This window comes from Uloborus diversus, chromosome 5, assembly GCF_026930045.1.
Source record: "Uloborus diversus isolate 005 chromosome 5, Udiv.v.3.1, whole genome shotgun sequence".
Classification (NCBI taxonomy): domain Eukaryota; kingdom Metazoa; phylum Arthropoda; class Arachnida; order Araneae; family Uloboridae; genus Uloborus; species Uloborus diversus.
The window spans coordinates 181,131,855-181,147,130 of NC_072735.1; the positions used below are offsets into that span (position 1 = coordinate 181,131,855).

The following is a 15,276-nucleotide window of genomic DNA, read 5'->3' on the forward strand; positions in this document are numbered from 1 at the left end:
TTCTTCTCCCGAACGATAGTGAACTGACCATCGAACCAGGTATCGATGGATTCGTCTTCTTCCCGTCTTCATGTTTGGCTATTTAACATAATCCTCCGATAATAATTAGCGGAGATATCAATTAAAAGCTATTAATTATGAAGCTTGGATTTCGACATAAAATCCCTATTTTTCGAAGGCTTTCCTCCATTCAAATTATTATTCAGTGCTTCATCTCAACTTTCCGCAACAATGCTTTTATTAAAATGTATAGCGGGGTGAAGAAAATCATTGAGGTAAAAGATCTGTTGCCATTTTTTTTTTCTCGAATACGAACAGGTAAAAGTCTTGTTTTTGTTTTGAGGCTTTTCCTATAATCAGGGGATTTAAAATGCTTACTTTTTGGGGGGTTTCCGCGATCTGCCGCAAAATTTCAGACTTTTTTTTTTTTTTTTTGGTTCAAGGCTGAGTGTTGAACTCGCGTCACTTGACATAACTTTTATTTTCGAGGTGGACCGTGCAAAGCCGGGCGACGCAGCTAGTTTAAGATTAAATATTGAAAATGTTTTTTATATGCTTAATAAAATTCAGAGCTATTTAAAATTGAAAGAAATATTATTTTAAAAATTAAAGTTAAATCAAAAATTTAGCAGAATCAAAGTTATGAAATTGATCGAAATAATTTTGAAGTAATTTATTTCATGGATTTGCTTCGTGTCATATAATTTACAATTCAATGTAATGTAAATAACAGTGTTATCATATTTCAAGTTCTATAATAAGTTAGTCTTGGGCGGTGGTGAACCCAAATGAATCAATTGCTGAGAGGGAAAAGTATGAATGAAATTATATGAAAATATATATTTTCTTCTTTGCATGTTTTTGTCAAGTAAAACTTTTTCCAGTTAATTTCTAGGCAAAAAAAGAACCTTTATTTCAATAAATTCAAATCGCATGAATTTATTTTTTCTGAATTTACATTCATGAATTACTGCAATTTTTCTCTGTGACTATCAATTAGAGAGTACCTTAATCAGAGGTAAATACATGGAGGTCCATATTCAAAGGGACTGGGACCAGAAAAAGTGTCCCTTAAAGGAGGTACTACTGTATTGTATTATAAATAGGTGAATTAATCTACGGAAAACTATAAAAAATATCACAAAATTAAACGCGAAAATACCGGACAAAATGTTAAAATCGTATTATTTTTAAATGTATACAAATTTTTTTTAATCACAAAGCAGACAAAAATCTCCAAGGTCAAATATTTTCGCGAACCGGTAGTTGAGAATCCCTGCTTTTTAGAACAAGGTATGGTAGTTTATCCTTTGCTTCAGATTCAAGGTCATCTGCGATCAAACAGAGAGAAACAATACTAACTTGATTACGCATTCGATTTTATTGTTATTTTTCCTTTTGGTTGCAGCAGAAGAGCATTGCAGAATCAAGACAGAAGCAGGGGCAGAAACAAACTTTCTTAAAAAAGTAAAGTGACACCCCCCCCCCCCCCCCATACAACAACGTTAAAAACATTTTCACGTTCAAAAAGCCCGCAAAGTCAATAAAAGTACAGAAATATTTTTTACTAATTTTCCTCGAATGTGGTCGTAAAATGTATTTTTCAAACTTTTAATCCAATTAACTACTAAACCCTATATAGTTGCACTAAAATGGCACAATAATTACAAAAAAAAAAAATCATAATAAGAAGTCATTAAAACATAACATAACTTTGTTCTCAATGAATTTAAAAGGAAAAAAGCATCAAAATACATGAAAAATGCAGAATAACAATGTTTGTGAAATCCAAGAGGGGTCAGTCGACCCCCCTCCCCCCAGTGCCCAAATGACGGGGGCTTCCATCGGTTGCGGTAGAGTCAATGGTATTGGTAGTAGAGAAGTTATTTTTTCAAAATACATGATGCATTTGAAAAGCATTTTATTTTTAGATGTATTTCGATCACTTAATTACACAATTAAACAAACTTGGATCACAAACTCGTACTGTTTTTTTTTTAATTAATTAATTTATTTATTTATTTATTTAAAGATTCTACGCCATTTTGTTACAGAATATGGTTTTCAGTAATGAACGGTAAGTCTGTTAATTTAAAAGTTTTCTTTGCTTATTCTCATGTCATAACTACCCCCGGATTTTTGTTTATATCCGGATTGCCTTTGGTCCCACTTATTCCGGACAAACGCGTGGTGCTGTATTGAGAAACGTAATGCTTGGCATGTGATGAAATGGAAGTTATTTTAGTGAAATCCCACGTTTTGTTTTGTTTTTCACACCGTGATAGAAACTGAATCAGGAAAATTGGTGCAACGAATTTCCATCATTCGGCAAAGGAAGAAAAAAAAAACTTTCCCCTTTTTTTCACGAATTCGTGCGAACAATGCGTTTTGCTAACGGTTCCTCGTTCCGAGCGCAGAATAAGAAAAAACGGGGAAGCGAAAAACGAACGCTCCCGGCTTCAATGTCAAAAGGGTCGTCCAGGTGAAAGGGGAAAGAGGTGGGGGGAGAACCTCGGTTCAGTGAGGCGGAGAGCAACATGCATGTCAACCCCTATCGCTTGAGATAACGTTGGAGCAATCGAAATGGCTTCTTTTTTAGCATGGAATAATGTCTATCGGAACCGGTTTCCTCTTAGGTCTAGACTCAGACAAGAACGGGCCAAGACAACATTTATAATCGTTCATGAACGTACTAAAGAGGATGTATGAGGCTCCCTGATGCATATTAATTGACCAGTTAACAAGATAGAATGCTGAGAATCCGTTTTTACCCCGAACGTATCTATCATGTCTTCTCACACTATAAAGCTGATACCACCTTCTACACTAAATTCTGAAGAGGCGAAAACGGTGGAAGAGCAAAAAAAAAAGCTTTTATGCAGAATGCATGATGGTAAAGTGAACATATGTTAATGATTTGGACACGAATTAGCATTTATTAAATTAAACAGAAAAAAATAATAAATAATAAAAACCACATGCAAGGTAGACAGTCCATTTCCTAAAAAGATTTAAAATTAAAGAACTCATTTATCTTACACTGAAAATTATTGTACGTGCTTAAAGTCTATGACTTTACATATGTGAAACTACTGTAATGCAAAATTAAATACATATCATCCACGCAGATCTCCCAGATCAGTGAATAGTGTGGGCATTTTAATGAGTCCATCCCCCCCACCCAAATGAAAAATCTCTTTGTTGATTATTAGAGTAAGCATTTAACATATACTGCAACCTAGAGTGGGGAAAAAAAAAAAAATCACTGACCTGTTTCCACAGCGGCAGTTTGCACTGATTTATTAATAACATTTTAACCCCCTCCCCCCTCTTTTCATCAATGGTGTTCTATTGAATGTCTTGGGATGTTTGATGTATGTACTCCCCAGGATTTTATTTACGTAAGTCCAAAAGTACCCATAAGCAGATGCCTATACAGACTTCAGTGCCCCTCCCCCCCCCAGCGCGAGATCTATAAGTGCCTCCACACATAAGAATTGTTTTAAATATAATTTTAACAGTGTTAGTTTTTCAGAGCGTACACCCTCACAGCTCTTGCCAACCCCCTGCCTTCCACCAAGAGCGCCTATTGGAAAATTGTATGGGGGGGGGGGGGGCTCATATATTTTTACCATGGAAACCGATTTCAGTGCAGATTAGAGTTATTAAAATTTGACATTTTTAGTAACTTATTCATTAACGGCTGGAGAAGAAATGTTTTTACATTTTTGCAAAGAAAAAAGTACTAAAAGCAAGGAAGTTCTGAATTCTAACAGGGAGGGGAGGGCTTGAGCTTCTGCTTACCCCCTCCCCCCATATAGGCGCCCTTGCCTTTCAAGCTGTGGACGTGCTATGTAACCCACTGCCCATAAGTAAAGATGGGAGTGGTTGGGAAAAAAATGGAAATTTTGAGGAAAAAAAGTCAGTTTCCGAAGGGATATTTTCTCTCTGGAAAATTGAGAATTTTCTTTTTTGTAACAAAATTTCGACTCTAACGAAGACTTTATTTTGTCCTTTCGACTTCACTATAAACAGGCTCGACTGTACTTTCAAACTGCAAAAACAAAATTTTTACATTGGACAGTAAAGTAGATCATTGCACCAAGAATTTTTGATTCGCTCCTTACCAGAAAGAAAGGGGGCTAGCTCAAAGTGGTATGTCTTGTGTGTGTGTGCGTCAAAACCGTCAACAAAAAAATCCTAAAAGTTGCCTTTTTTGGGACGTCTTAGAGCTATTTAGACCCCTTTAAGAGAGGATCCCCCCTCCTCTGTATTTGAGCATGGGGGAATATATGTATGTTGGCCTGTCCCTCCCCCTCATATGTCATACTTTTTTGCCCCCCCCCCCCTCCAAAATAAAAAATTAAATAAATAAATATTTTTTAAATAGCTTGTGTAATGAAAGTTGTATCTTAGAACTGCATTAATTTTCAAAATTTATTTTGAGAGCCTCAATTTCAATGATTCACAAGCTGCCGCTTACCACTGTGCATATAAACATACACACAAAAGCCACCCCAGGTTCAAATACAAGGGAGGGGCAATCCCCCTCTCCCCCCTGAAGGGAAAATCTTCTCAAAAAACGCAATTTTAGATAAGGTTTGGTCCAGAAATGTTTCAAGAAGTGAGCAGTTTTTAACTTATCTTTTACTACGTATCTGAATACAGATGTTTAGGGGGAGGGGGATCTTACAAACACCTCCCCCTAAAATCGCCAAAGATTGTACAAAATTGCCTTTCTGGAACTTCAATTTCAAAAAGGTTCCAGGCAGGGTTGGCAAAAACCTGGGTTTTTTTAAAAAAGCCCATGGACCCAGGGTTTTTTGGGTTTTTTTAAATAAAACCCAAAAAAACCCAACTAAAGCTGGGTTTTTTAAAAGAAATGTGGGTTTTTTTGTCTTTTTTTAGGGGAAAGGTGGGGTACTCGTAGCATATTGTAGCATAAGTATATGGACAAAGCACAAAAATTGTCTTGATAAAAAAAGCTGGAAAATTCAGCGTTTTCTGAAGAAGGGTATAAAAGACGACAAAATTCAAGAATGGTGAAGTTTCAGATTTTTTTAGTTTCCATGATTACCAACAGTTAAGGCAAGGTTACTTCTTGAGTGATAAAATCTATTGTTTATTTGTTCGTTTTTTATTGCGACATTTTTTTTTTTTTTGTATTTTACTTTATTGTATTTCATTTTGTTATGCAAAACTACTGTAGAACCTCAAGTAGTTTAAATCCCTTTTTACTGAATTCCAGCTTAATTAAGACATTTCTTTGAATTTTATGTTGCCTGTTTTTCTATTTCTGTGTACAGAGTAAGAAATATTAAACTTTTTCGTAAGATAATGAAAATACTGTACATCCTATTCCGTTTTCTGTCTGACCATTTGTAAAACCTGTTAATTTCTAAAAAATATACCTTGTTTATTCGAGTTTTGTGACATGTTAGTTTGCAGAAAATAATTCACATGAGAGCCTTTTAGCTAAAGTAGTATCCTTTGTACAATCTGCAAATACCGAGAAAATCTGACGTGACAGGACTTAGTCAAGATAATTTGAGTTCCTTATTGACCAGTTGAAGGAAAAAGTTAAATATATTTATTTAAAATCTTTGAAGCATTTTTTAATGCTTTTAAGAGTTAAGAAATACTATTAAAGTTCAAAATTCATTTTTTATGTCCATTGCCTATTGTGAAGAAGAAATAAAAAAGAAGTTTAAATTGTAAAAGTATTTAAATTAATTATTTTTTTAAAAAAAGTTCCCAGAAAATTTTTAAAAACCCAAAAGTGGGCTAAATAATGGGTTTTTTTAAATGGGTTTTTTCAAAAAAAACCCATTGGGTCCAACCCAATTGGGTCCAATCCGGCCAACCCTGGTTCCAGGGGGTAAATTTAAAACTCATTCCTTTCCTTAACGTCATCAAAAATGGCCTACACTTGCATTTTAGAACTTCAATTTGGAGAAATTACCAGTACAGGGTCCTCAAGGGAGGGGCGATAGCTCCTCCCTTGTGTTCATCCTTAGTTTTAGACAGACGATCTTTTTTGGGGTTAGACATGGAATTTAAGTCCCAACACTATCCCCCCATCAGTCAAGACCCCCCCCCCCCCAAGAGCATAGGCGCACCCCTACCACCCAAAAAGAGAAAAAAATACTAATTGACATTTTTTCCCCAAGCCATTTTTCAAAATTAAAGTCATAAAAACATGATTGCAGGCCATCTTTTGTAAGGTTAGCGGAAGAGAGTTTCCTTCAGTAAGTTTTTGAAAATGAAGTTCCACAAAATTTTTGTGCGATTTTCCATAATATTAGGGAGGGCAGTTTGGGAGCTCATTAACACATTTTTTTTTTAACTTCAAGTCCTAAAAGTGCAATTGTATGCCAGCTTTGATAACGTTAGGGAAAGGGATGGAGTTCCGAACTCTCACCCAATATTTCATTGAAGCAGTACAAATTTTATAAGTTCTATGGAGGAAGGGGCCCTGGCGACCAAACAGTCAAGGGTCTTGGCACTCAGTGGCTCCACCATTGGAACAGTACAAAATTTCTCGATATTCAAGTTTAGCTGAAAAACCCAATAGGGAAGTTGCAACCTATTAAATGTTCATATTTTGGCTATTGGATATTGTTCATTGACCCTCAAAACTAAAAAATTCACCATCGCCGAATTTTAAAACACCGTGGTTGATTTTTAATGAATTTTTAAAAATCCACGTGCACAAGTGTGCTCTTCTGAAACGTCACAGGGCGCGAATGGGCAGCCTTCCGCCGGAGATCCCTTGTTTTCGCTAAGGACATTTTGAGCGCCCTGATATTTTTATTTTTTAGAAATTCAATAGTCCTTTTGAACACACTATGGAGACCGGATTCGTTAAAGCACAATCTAAATAATCTTCCTCGTGTAACATCAATGATGATATTCGAATATTTCCGAGAGGATGAGAGGTTTAATGCTCCAGAAACGTGAGGAGATAAGCCTTTTACGTTTCGTCTTCGAAGTCGAATGCGTGACCTTCGGCTTCTTCCCTATCGGAAGAGCGCATGACGTCACTTCCTATGCCATTTGACGTCACAAGCGCTTGAACTTTAAAAAATTTATTTTTAAAAAACTAGTTATCATATTGCAAAAATTTTTTCACCTATGATGTTCATACATGTTACTCTATCATATAAAAATAAAATTGAAAAATCGAAAACTTCCCTATTTTAACCCACCTTTGATGATATAAAGGGAAGAGACAGATTTTGGATTCTCTTCCCTGAAATGTTTCCGAATCGGAGTCCAAAACATTTGTGATTAACACTTGTAAACCATGAACAGGACATGTAGTCAAGAGTAAGTAAAAAAAAACCAGTCCTTCTTGAAAGATTTCTGTATTCAATTTTGAGCCAATTCCCAGAAAATTCCTCATTCGTCAAATTTTGTTTGACGATTCACAAAATTTCAAAACATTATTGCAATGTTTCAAACTGACACCTTTTTTCTCGTCAACAGTTTTTCAAACTGTTCTCGAGGCAGGGGTCCCTTGATGGGAGGCCACTGTGACTTCCTAAAAATTCCCTTATTCAGTAAGTTTTGCTTGATGATTCGCAAAATCGATTTTGAAAAAAATGTTGCCTTTAAATTTTTGTTTCAGGATGCCATATGTCTTATTTCATGACATGTAGACGTGCCAGCATGTTCGTATTTGATCATCAAAATTTGAAGTTTCATTCGATAAATTAAGAATTCCCCCCTCCCAAAAACCAAGGCTTGGAGCGCCTTAGACTCGAAGATTTAACTCTTTTAGAGTTGCGTACTTTCGTACTTGCATGGTAAGACGTGATAAAAAAAATCAGAATTGAACAAGGGACAATTTAATTGGAAATTTAAAAAGCATAAAAGACATTACACTTTCTGAAACAATACTTTGATCTCTTTCATCAAAGAAATGGAATTTTAGAAACGCTAGCAAGTAGTTTTAGTCTTGCAAGAGAATGATAATGCTAAACATGAAATAAATTGAAAGTTACGTAGATAAGTTGTCACTTTTTCAGAGATAAATACAAACATCAAATGCACGATCTTTTTTTTATTTATGAGAAATCTTACTCAGAATATCTAAAACTACCCAGATATTTTAACAATATAAATCCAATTTAAAAGATTTCTTTTTATTAACCAGTATTTTTGATGGAAACTTTACATTAAAAAATGTATGATTCTCTTTGAGAATGTTAATCACGTTTACACAAATCAAAAGTCTGTGTGACGGTGTTTATCAATTTTATTTTCAATAAAAACTAATTTCAACCAGAGTTGTGTGGAAAGATTGAACTAATCAACCAATTAATGTTACTAAATTCCAAAAATCTAATGCACGCAATGAACACCTTTTAATTGTGTTGTTTGAAATACTCAGAAAAATAAAAGCTATATACATGTCTTTGAAACAAGTTATAAGTTTACTTTTGCAAAAATAACAATATGCAACTCGGCAACAGCTCGGTGTATCAATTCTGAAACTTAACTTCTACGAAAATGTGCTGAAAATATAAAAAATCTTTGCACAAAATCAGTAGTGATGTCTAGGAAAGGTGGGAAGATATGTACAGCTACGAGTGAGAGTTAATGAAATCGGGAAGTGGGGACTTCTGCAAAATTTATCACCCCCAAATCTTTCTCACAACTAATGCTACAGAAATTTTTCATATAGTTAAGGTTTAATTATATTCATTTGTAGAACACAAAAATCTAGTTATGAAATAAGAACGCACAGTTAAAAGCAATAACATTTGGGGGGGGGGGGGTTCTAAATACATAAGGGCACTTATTACCTAAAATGGACAACCAATTACTTGTAACACTTTCGGGAAATAAACAGATTTAAAAAATGCAATTTTAAATATTGTATAAATAAGCACTGTGTTCATGAACACGCACACATCAAATATAAAATCAAAATATCATTCAGTAAGGGAAAATCGGTAGTCAATAATAGCCACTGTAATGAAATTGAACAAAGCACTTTGAAACAAAATATTAATATAATAATACTAATGGTTCATTATTCAATAAACATTGTACAATAGACAAAAAATAATTCTAAACAATATAAACAATCATAATGCACTGAGCTTCAATTTTTCACCATATACAAAATGTTCACATTATCCCAGATAAAAATTAATTTTTAAAAAACTTTTAACATATTGTTTGGCTTTTTTTTTTTTTTTTTTTTGTAATTTATACTTACCATTAAATATCCTCAAGAAATAAATAGGTATGATTTTTTTTTAGTGCAAAACATTTTCCCCCCACACAGAAATTTGAAAATAATGAACAATAAAACTTAAATGACATTTAAAGTGTAAATAATTTTAGTGAGATCTATTGAAAGCTTAAAATTAATTAATAAGCATTCTTTGACCCCATCAATGCTAAAGAAAATATTTGAAAACTAAAATTCACAACATTGTTCATGAAAAAATATGGACATTTAAAAAGAAAGGAAACTTATTTTGAGAGCAATATTATTAAAACTACGTGTTTTTTATTCTAAATGAAAAACTCCCGCCTAAAAGAAAATTAACATAATTTACACTACCAGTGGCTACATAGTGACACTAGATTGTCAGAAATAAAAGAAATTAAGCATAATTTACAGAATAATTTTTCAAGCAGCCTAGAAAAATCATGTGCTCAGGCAGGCCTGTCATTTGGGGAGGGGGTCAATTGCCCCCTCCCCCATGGCTTTGAAAAAATAATGTTTTTTTCATATAAGTGGGTGTGATTTTTGTTGTTTTTCTGTAAAAAAAAAGCACTGAGTATTACATCCTTTGCGCTGATCCTTGGAAAACTCGGAATAAAGGGGCTGGGGAGAGGAGCGCTCCCACCCCCCTCCGGCTTTGAGAAATTAATGTATATCATTTCAGTGGTCATGATTTTGGTCGTTTTCGATGTAATACACTTCAGAGTCCCCTCCTCCCTAAAAAATTTTTAAATAACGGGCATGTGCTCAGGCCTCCCGTAGTACATTTTTCATGGGAGGGGGAGGGGCGAAGGGTAAATATAAACATTATGAAGAAAAAATAAAGAGATGCACACATGGGTATAAGACATGACAATTATCAACATTCTTTCAGCCACTGCACCCCTTCCCTTCGCGTCCCCCCATGAGGGGGGGCAATTTATAAATGTATTTCGCAATAAACACGCAGCTTCCGCGGTCGCCTTTCGATTTTAAATGCCCATATTGTTTACTCGCCGGAAGGTCGGCGCAGTGAGTGACGCAAGAGAAAGCGAGCAAAGAGTGCGGGTGTTCCACTGACCTGTAATGTCTATGGGATCGTCGTGGGCCATGGGTGCCGCCGCAGTCGTCACCGAAGAATCGCTACTCATGTCGGCACTAGAGTTCGGCCCATCCACTAACATATCTCCCTCCTCCACGCCTGCCGGCGCCACGGCACACACAACAACTCACAATCCGGAATGAACAATTCGGATTTTCGGTGGGCCAGATTCAAGACACCATTCGGCACACAAAACAACAACACACAAACACGTCAATAAAAACAATGCCCGATGGCTGTTCGTCGCTTCTTCGCAGTTCCGCGCTGTGTAGATCAAGGGCAAGGCTTGCGAGTGCTGTTGCTGCGCACAGGACGACTTCACTTTCGAACGCACTGAGCAGGCGCGGAAAGTGGGTTAAAGAGCGCGTCGCTTCTCCCAGCTCCGGAAAGTAGGTCACTGGTGTGTCGCGCTCGCCTCGGAGAGCTCAGAATCGAAAGTGAGGCAATAGGGACGTGTTACGTAATAACGATCTTGATGGTCGCCAGCAGAAGACACAGAGAACGCCGAAATAAAATGCGTTACGTACGTTTGGTCAGCGAGACGCACACAATACAATAAACACGAGTCACGTGGTCACGCCGCGTTCCACCACTTGCGGAGGGGAGGAGCCGCACGTCGAGCAGATCCTTCTTTTCTTTTGTTGTTTTCCGGCGTACGGGGGGAGAAAAGTTTTTGGACTATCCAGTGGTTTCTGCCTGGTGGGTTGCGTGTGTGGTTTGTGGCAGGGCCTCTTCCTGTAACTGACGAGAGGGAAGGATTTTCATGTCTACTTTTTTTTTGGTTTCAACTTCAACAGAACTGTAAATATGAGTTTCTAATCTTATAACGCAGTAAAACGCATATTTGACTAATTAAAAAAAAAAAAAAAATCAAAAATACCACATGCAGGAAGGAGTGCCCACAAGGGGGGGGGGGGAGATGGCGCAAGTTGCGCCATCAAATTTTTGGGGGGAGATTTTTTTATTCTTTTTTTATTTATTATTTTTTAATTGATTTATTTTAATTTAAGTTATTTATTTTATTTCATTCTATTTATATTTTATATCATTTATTTATTATTAGTTTATGTGTTTGTATGTGGTATGTCATTGGCATATAGCACAGAACTTTTCTAATAAAATAATTATTATTATTACAAAAGATAAATAAATAGAAACTATTTAAAAAGAAAACAAATTAAAAAAGAGAAAGAGGTTTGGGAATTTTTTTTTTTTGGGGGGGGGGGGGGGGATTTTTATAATTGAACTTGTGAGGGGGCACCACTGCAGGCAGGAGTAAAGTAAAACAATTAAAAGCTGTCGAGGGGGCAGGGCAAGGAGTATACACTCATGTGCCTCCCATGTATGAATGATTTTTTTTTTTTTTTTCTTGCATTGCCGGATTTTTTTGTTTCGGCGAGAAAATACATTTTTCGTTTTCCACATATCTTTCGTTAGCTTTTTTCACGTTTCATGTTGAGAGACCCATTCAATCACTACGTGAGATCTTCCTCATTCCTTAATCAAATTCCATGTCTTACGACTAATTTTGCAGCGTATCATGCTTGCTAATGACAAAACATAGACGCGTGGTCTTTTTTTTTTTTTTTTTTTGGCAAAAAGCTGTTTTGCTTTTTCTAAATTACACATTGCTTCAATGAATAGCATTCGAAAACGAAGGCGCAATTGCTTGGTTGGTTGGAGTGTCGTGCTGATAATCAGAATGGCACCAGTTCGAATCCGTGCCAATAAAAAAGTCTTTAATGCTTCTTTTTTTTTCGTCAGAGTCTTACATAGACAGGATTGTATTTGCCACAATCTGTTTTTTCACATGCACAATTACTGTTTTTTCACGAGTCACTTAGTCACACTTTTAATGACATTTATGTTTGCATTGAAAATACGTACAACCAAAAAGTGAGAGATGATCACATTATCACAACATTGTATTTAACGAGGTTTTGTTGCTGATGTCTTCAAATTACAAGCCTTCTTTTGTGCGTTTACTTTTTTCCGTTTACTTTAATCCATTTACTTTTTCAATTCTTCTTCATAATGTTCTTTCTTTAAAATTTTTAAAGAGTGATTTGCACATGAAACGATTCGAAGCACAGTGCGGAGTTCCGCACGGGTCGACTAGTAAGTATTTATTTACTTTTTGTTTATTTATTTAGTTATTTGTGAGTGTGTAGAAAAGCAAAACACCTTGTGTTCGCAAACCGTTAAAATTATGTGATTTTTTTCTTTAGTTTTTTTTTTTTTAATATTATTTTATTTTTATTTAATTATTTATTTATTTGTTTTTTATGGACCGGTGAGGCTTTTCCTTTTTTCTTTCTTTCCTTCTTTGTTTTCCAAAAAAAAAAAAAAAAAAGACAAAAAGATAACTTATGACTCGGGGGACCATTGAAAGCTTGAGAAATTTTTTTCGAACTGCTGATGTTCTTTTTCCCTTTTTACAAAGAAATAAATGAATAAATAAATAAATAAATAAATGAATTTATGTATATATATATATATATATATATATATATATATATATATATATATATATATATATATATATATATATATATATATATATATATATATATACTGCTAAGATAAGTAACTATCGTAACGTGAAAAGCATACACAATGAATAAACGATGCTGAAAAATCATGGAAATTACGAAAAGTAATTTCAAAATTCACGTAAGAGAGGAAAAAGATATTATCAGTAGTTATTGCTTGCTCTTTTTACTTTATTTTACAAAAAATGAAGTATTGTATTCGCGGAAACATTTTCACTCAAAATTCGGCCTTAATTTCCATTTTGCTCACCCCCGAATGAATGTTGAGTTTTTTTTTTTTTTTTCCACCCGACTACACGTAGATAAGTGCCTAAGAACGTATAAACACCCGAAATGTCCATTTTGATATCCCCCGAGTTAATTACAACGACTTTTCTCGTGACGTCCGTATGTATGTATGTGCGTATATGCGGATGTATGTCGCATAACTCAAGAACGGAATGTCCTAGAAAGTTGAAATTTGGTACGTAGACTCCTAGTGGGGTCTAGTTGTGCACCTCCCCTTTTGGTTGCATTCGGGTGTTTCTAAAGGGGTCTTTTGCCCCTTTTTTTGGGGGGGGGACATTGTTAATTTCGATGCATACTCAATTGGTGTAATAATTTGGCGGACACTTGGCGATATATCGCCAGTCTTTTGGTCGCCAGGTTTTGTCACCAAATTAAATACAAATTTGGCGATTTTTTTTTTTAAATTTTGTTCCAATTTGGCCACTGGTGGTGATATTTAGAGAGTAAACTATTGTATCACATTAAAATTGCCAATAATGGGAAAATGACATTTAAATTGGAGTAAAAGGAAGTCATGTGATGCACACATCAGCTCGTTTTATTTGAGAAAACAAAATTTTTTTACGTAAACGAGCAAAAATCTCCGAGGACCGATAAATTTTTTCTGCGAACCAGTGCCGGTCCGTCGGACCACCGGTTGAGAACCGCTGGTCTGGAGAATCAATACAGTCGAACTCGCTCATGCCGAGCTCTGATTTAAAGTGAACATGGATTTAGGGAGGAAATCAGAAAGATTTAGCTGGTACAATGTTAGGGCCGTGGTAGCCCGATCGGTAGAGTGTCGGATTCGGGGCCGGAGGGTCCTGAGTTCGAACCTCGATGGTCGAAGACCCACCGTCGTCATTAAAGGGGACTGGCCGACGTCAAATATGCTCGTGGTCTCAATTAAGGCCCCTATAGTGGAGGAGCCGACGCATCCGCCATTTTGGAGCAAACTTGATCCAGTGCTTCGTAGCGATAGCATTGCTGCTGATGTTTACATTTCATTAGCATGTGTTAAATTGAGTCAAATGGGTGGTTGTTCGGCTGTTAATTGTGTGAACATCTCCAAAAAAGGTTTTCAGCTCTTCAGATTTCCAGCAGATGCAGAAAGGAAAAAGAAATGGATTAATAATAGCCCGCAAAGTTACCGGCAGCCTGGAAACGACGCCAACTGTTTCCAAAATGTCGCCAATGTTTACCTTCGCTCTCCGACTCTCTCGTTCCCTGTTTGGCGAATGATTGCCAATAAAGGTAGCTTTCCCTGTTGTACGCTTGCTCCAAAATGGCGGATGCGTCGGCCTCTCCAGTTATAGGGGTTCTAGTCTCAATGTCCTCCAAGTGAAACGATACCTCTGGGGGTGCTAGTTCTAAATTCTCATTAACTGTTCGATCCGGTGATGGTGCTGCCATCTATCGGTATATAAAATAATGGAGGCAAGGCACTTAGTATGCAGTCCTCGACATAAATACAGTTGTAGTCAGTTTTGACTCTGAATAGGAATAGGAATTGGTACAATGTTATGTCGACAGGAGCATAACTCGCTCTTAACGAGCAAACCCCGCTCAAAACGAACAATATTTTTGAATCATAAAATTTCTATCGACTTTCAGTTTTGACTCTGAATAGGAATAGGAATTGGTACAATGTTATGTCGACAGGAGCATAACTCGCTCTTAACGAGCAAACCCCGCTCAAAACGAACAATATTTTTGAATCATAAAATTTCTATCGACTTTCAGCTTCAACCCTCCAGCTATTCCTTTCTAGAAAAAAAAATAATCCTTTAGCATTTTGAAGTCAACTGAAAGTTAGTGATAAGTCATACTACTCTGAGAACAAGGTTACTGTAACTCAATGTTGATGATCTTTTCGTACAGCTTCATTCCTGAATGTTGCTTCTGTGGAAGAGCATAGCATATAATACAGAAAACATATGCACAGGGATAAAAATTAAATTGTTGATTTAATTTTTTTATCAATGAATTACCTCTTTTCTTTTTTGTTTCTTTCTTTTTTTTTCTTTGAAGAATTGTTTCATGTTGAATAAATACAATAAAGGATTTAAACAAGCTTCCCAGGATATTGTAACTCAAATTCAAGCTAATTCTGACGAAAAAAAAAAGAAAGC

The 15,276-nt window shown here is 35.8% G+C and overlaps 1 protein-coding gene across 1 annotated transcript in view; it reads right to left on the reverse strand.

Moving 5' to 3' along the window:
- LOC129222159 (nuclear hormone receptor FTZ-F1-like) overlaps window positions 1–10,719 on the reverse strand; it is a 256,600-nt gene extending 245,881 nt beyond the window's left edge. Inside the window, exon 1 of the mRNA XM_054856616.1 lies at window positions 10,305–10,719. Within this exon, the coding sequence (XP_054712591.1) occupies window positions 10,305–10,407 (103 nt within the window). The 5' untranslated portion in view covers window positions 10,408–10,719. The remainder of the gene's footprint in view (window positions 1–10,304) is intronic.
- Window positions 10,720–15,276: the final 4,557 nt, after the last annotated feature.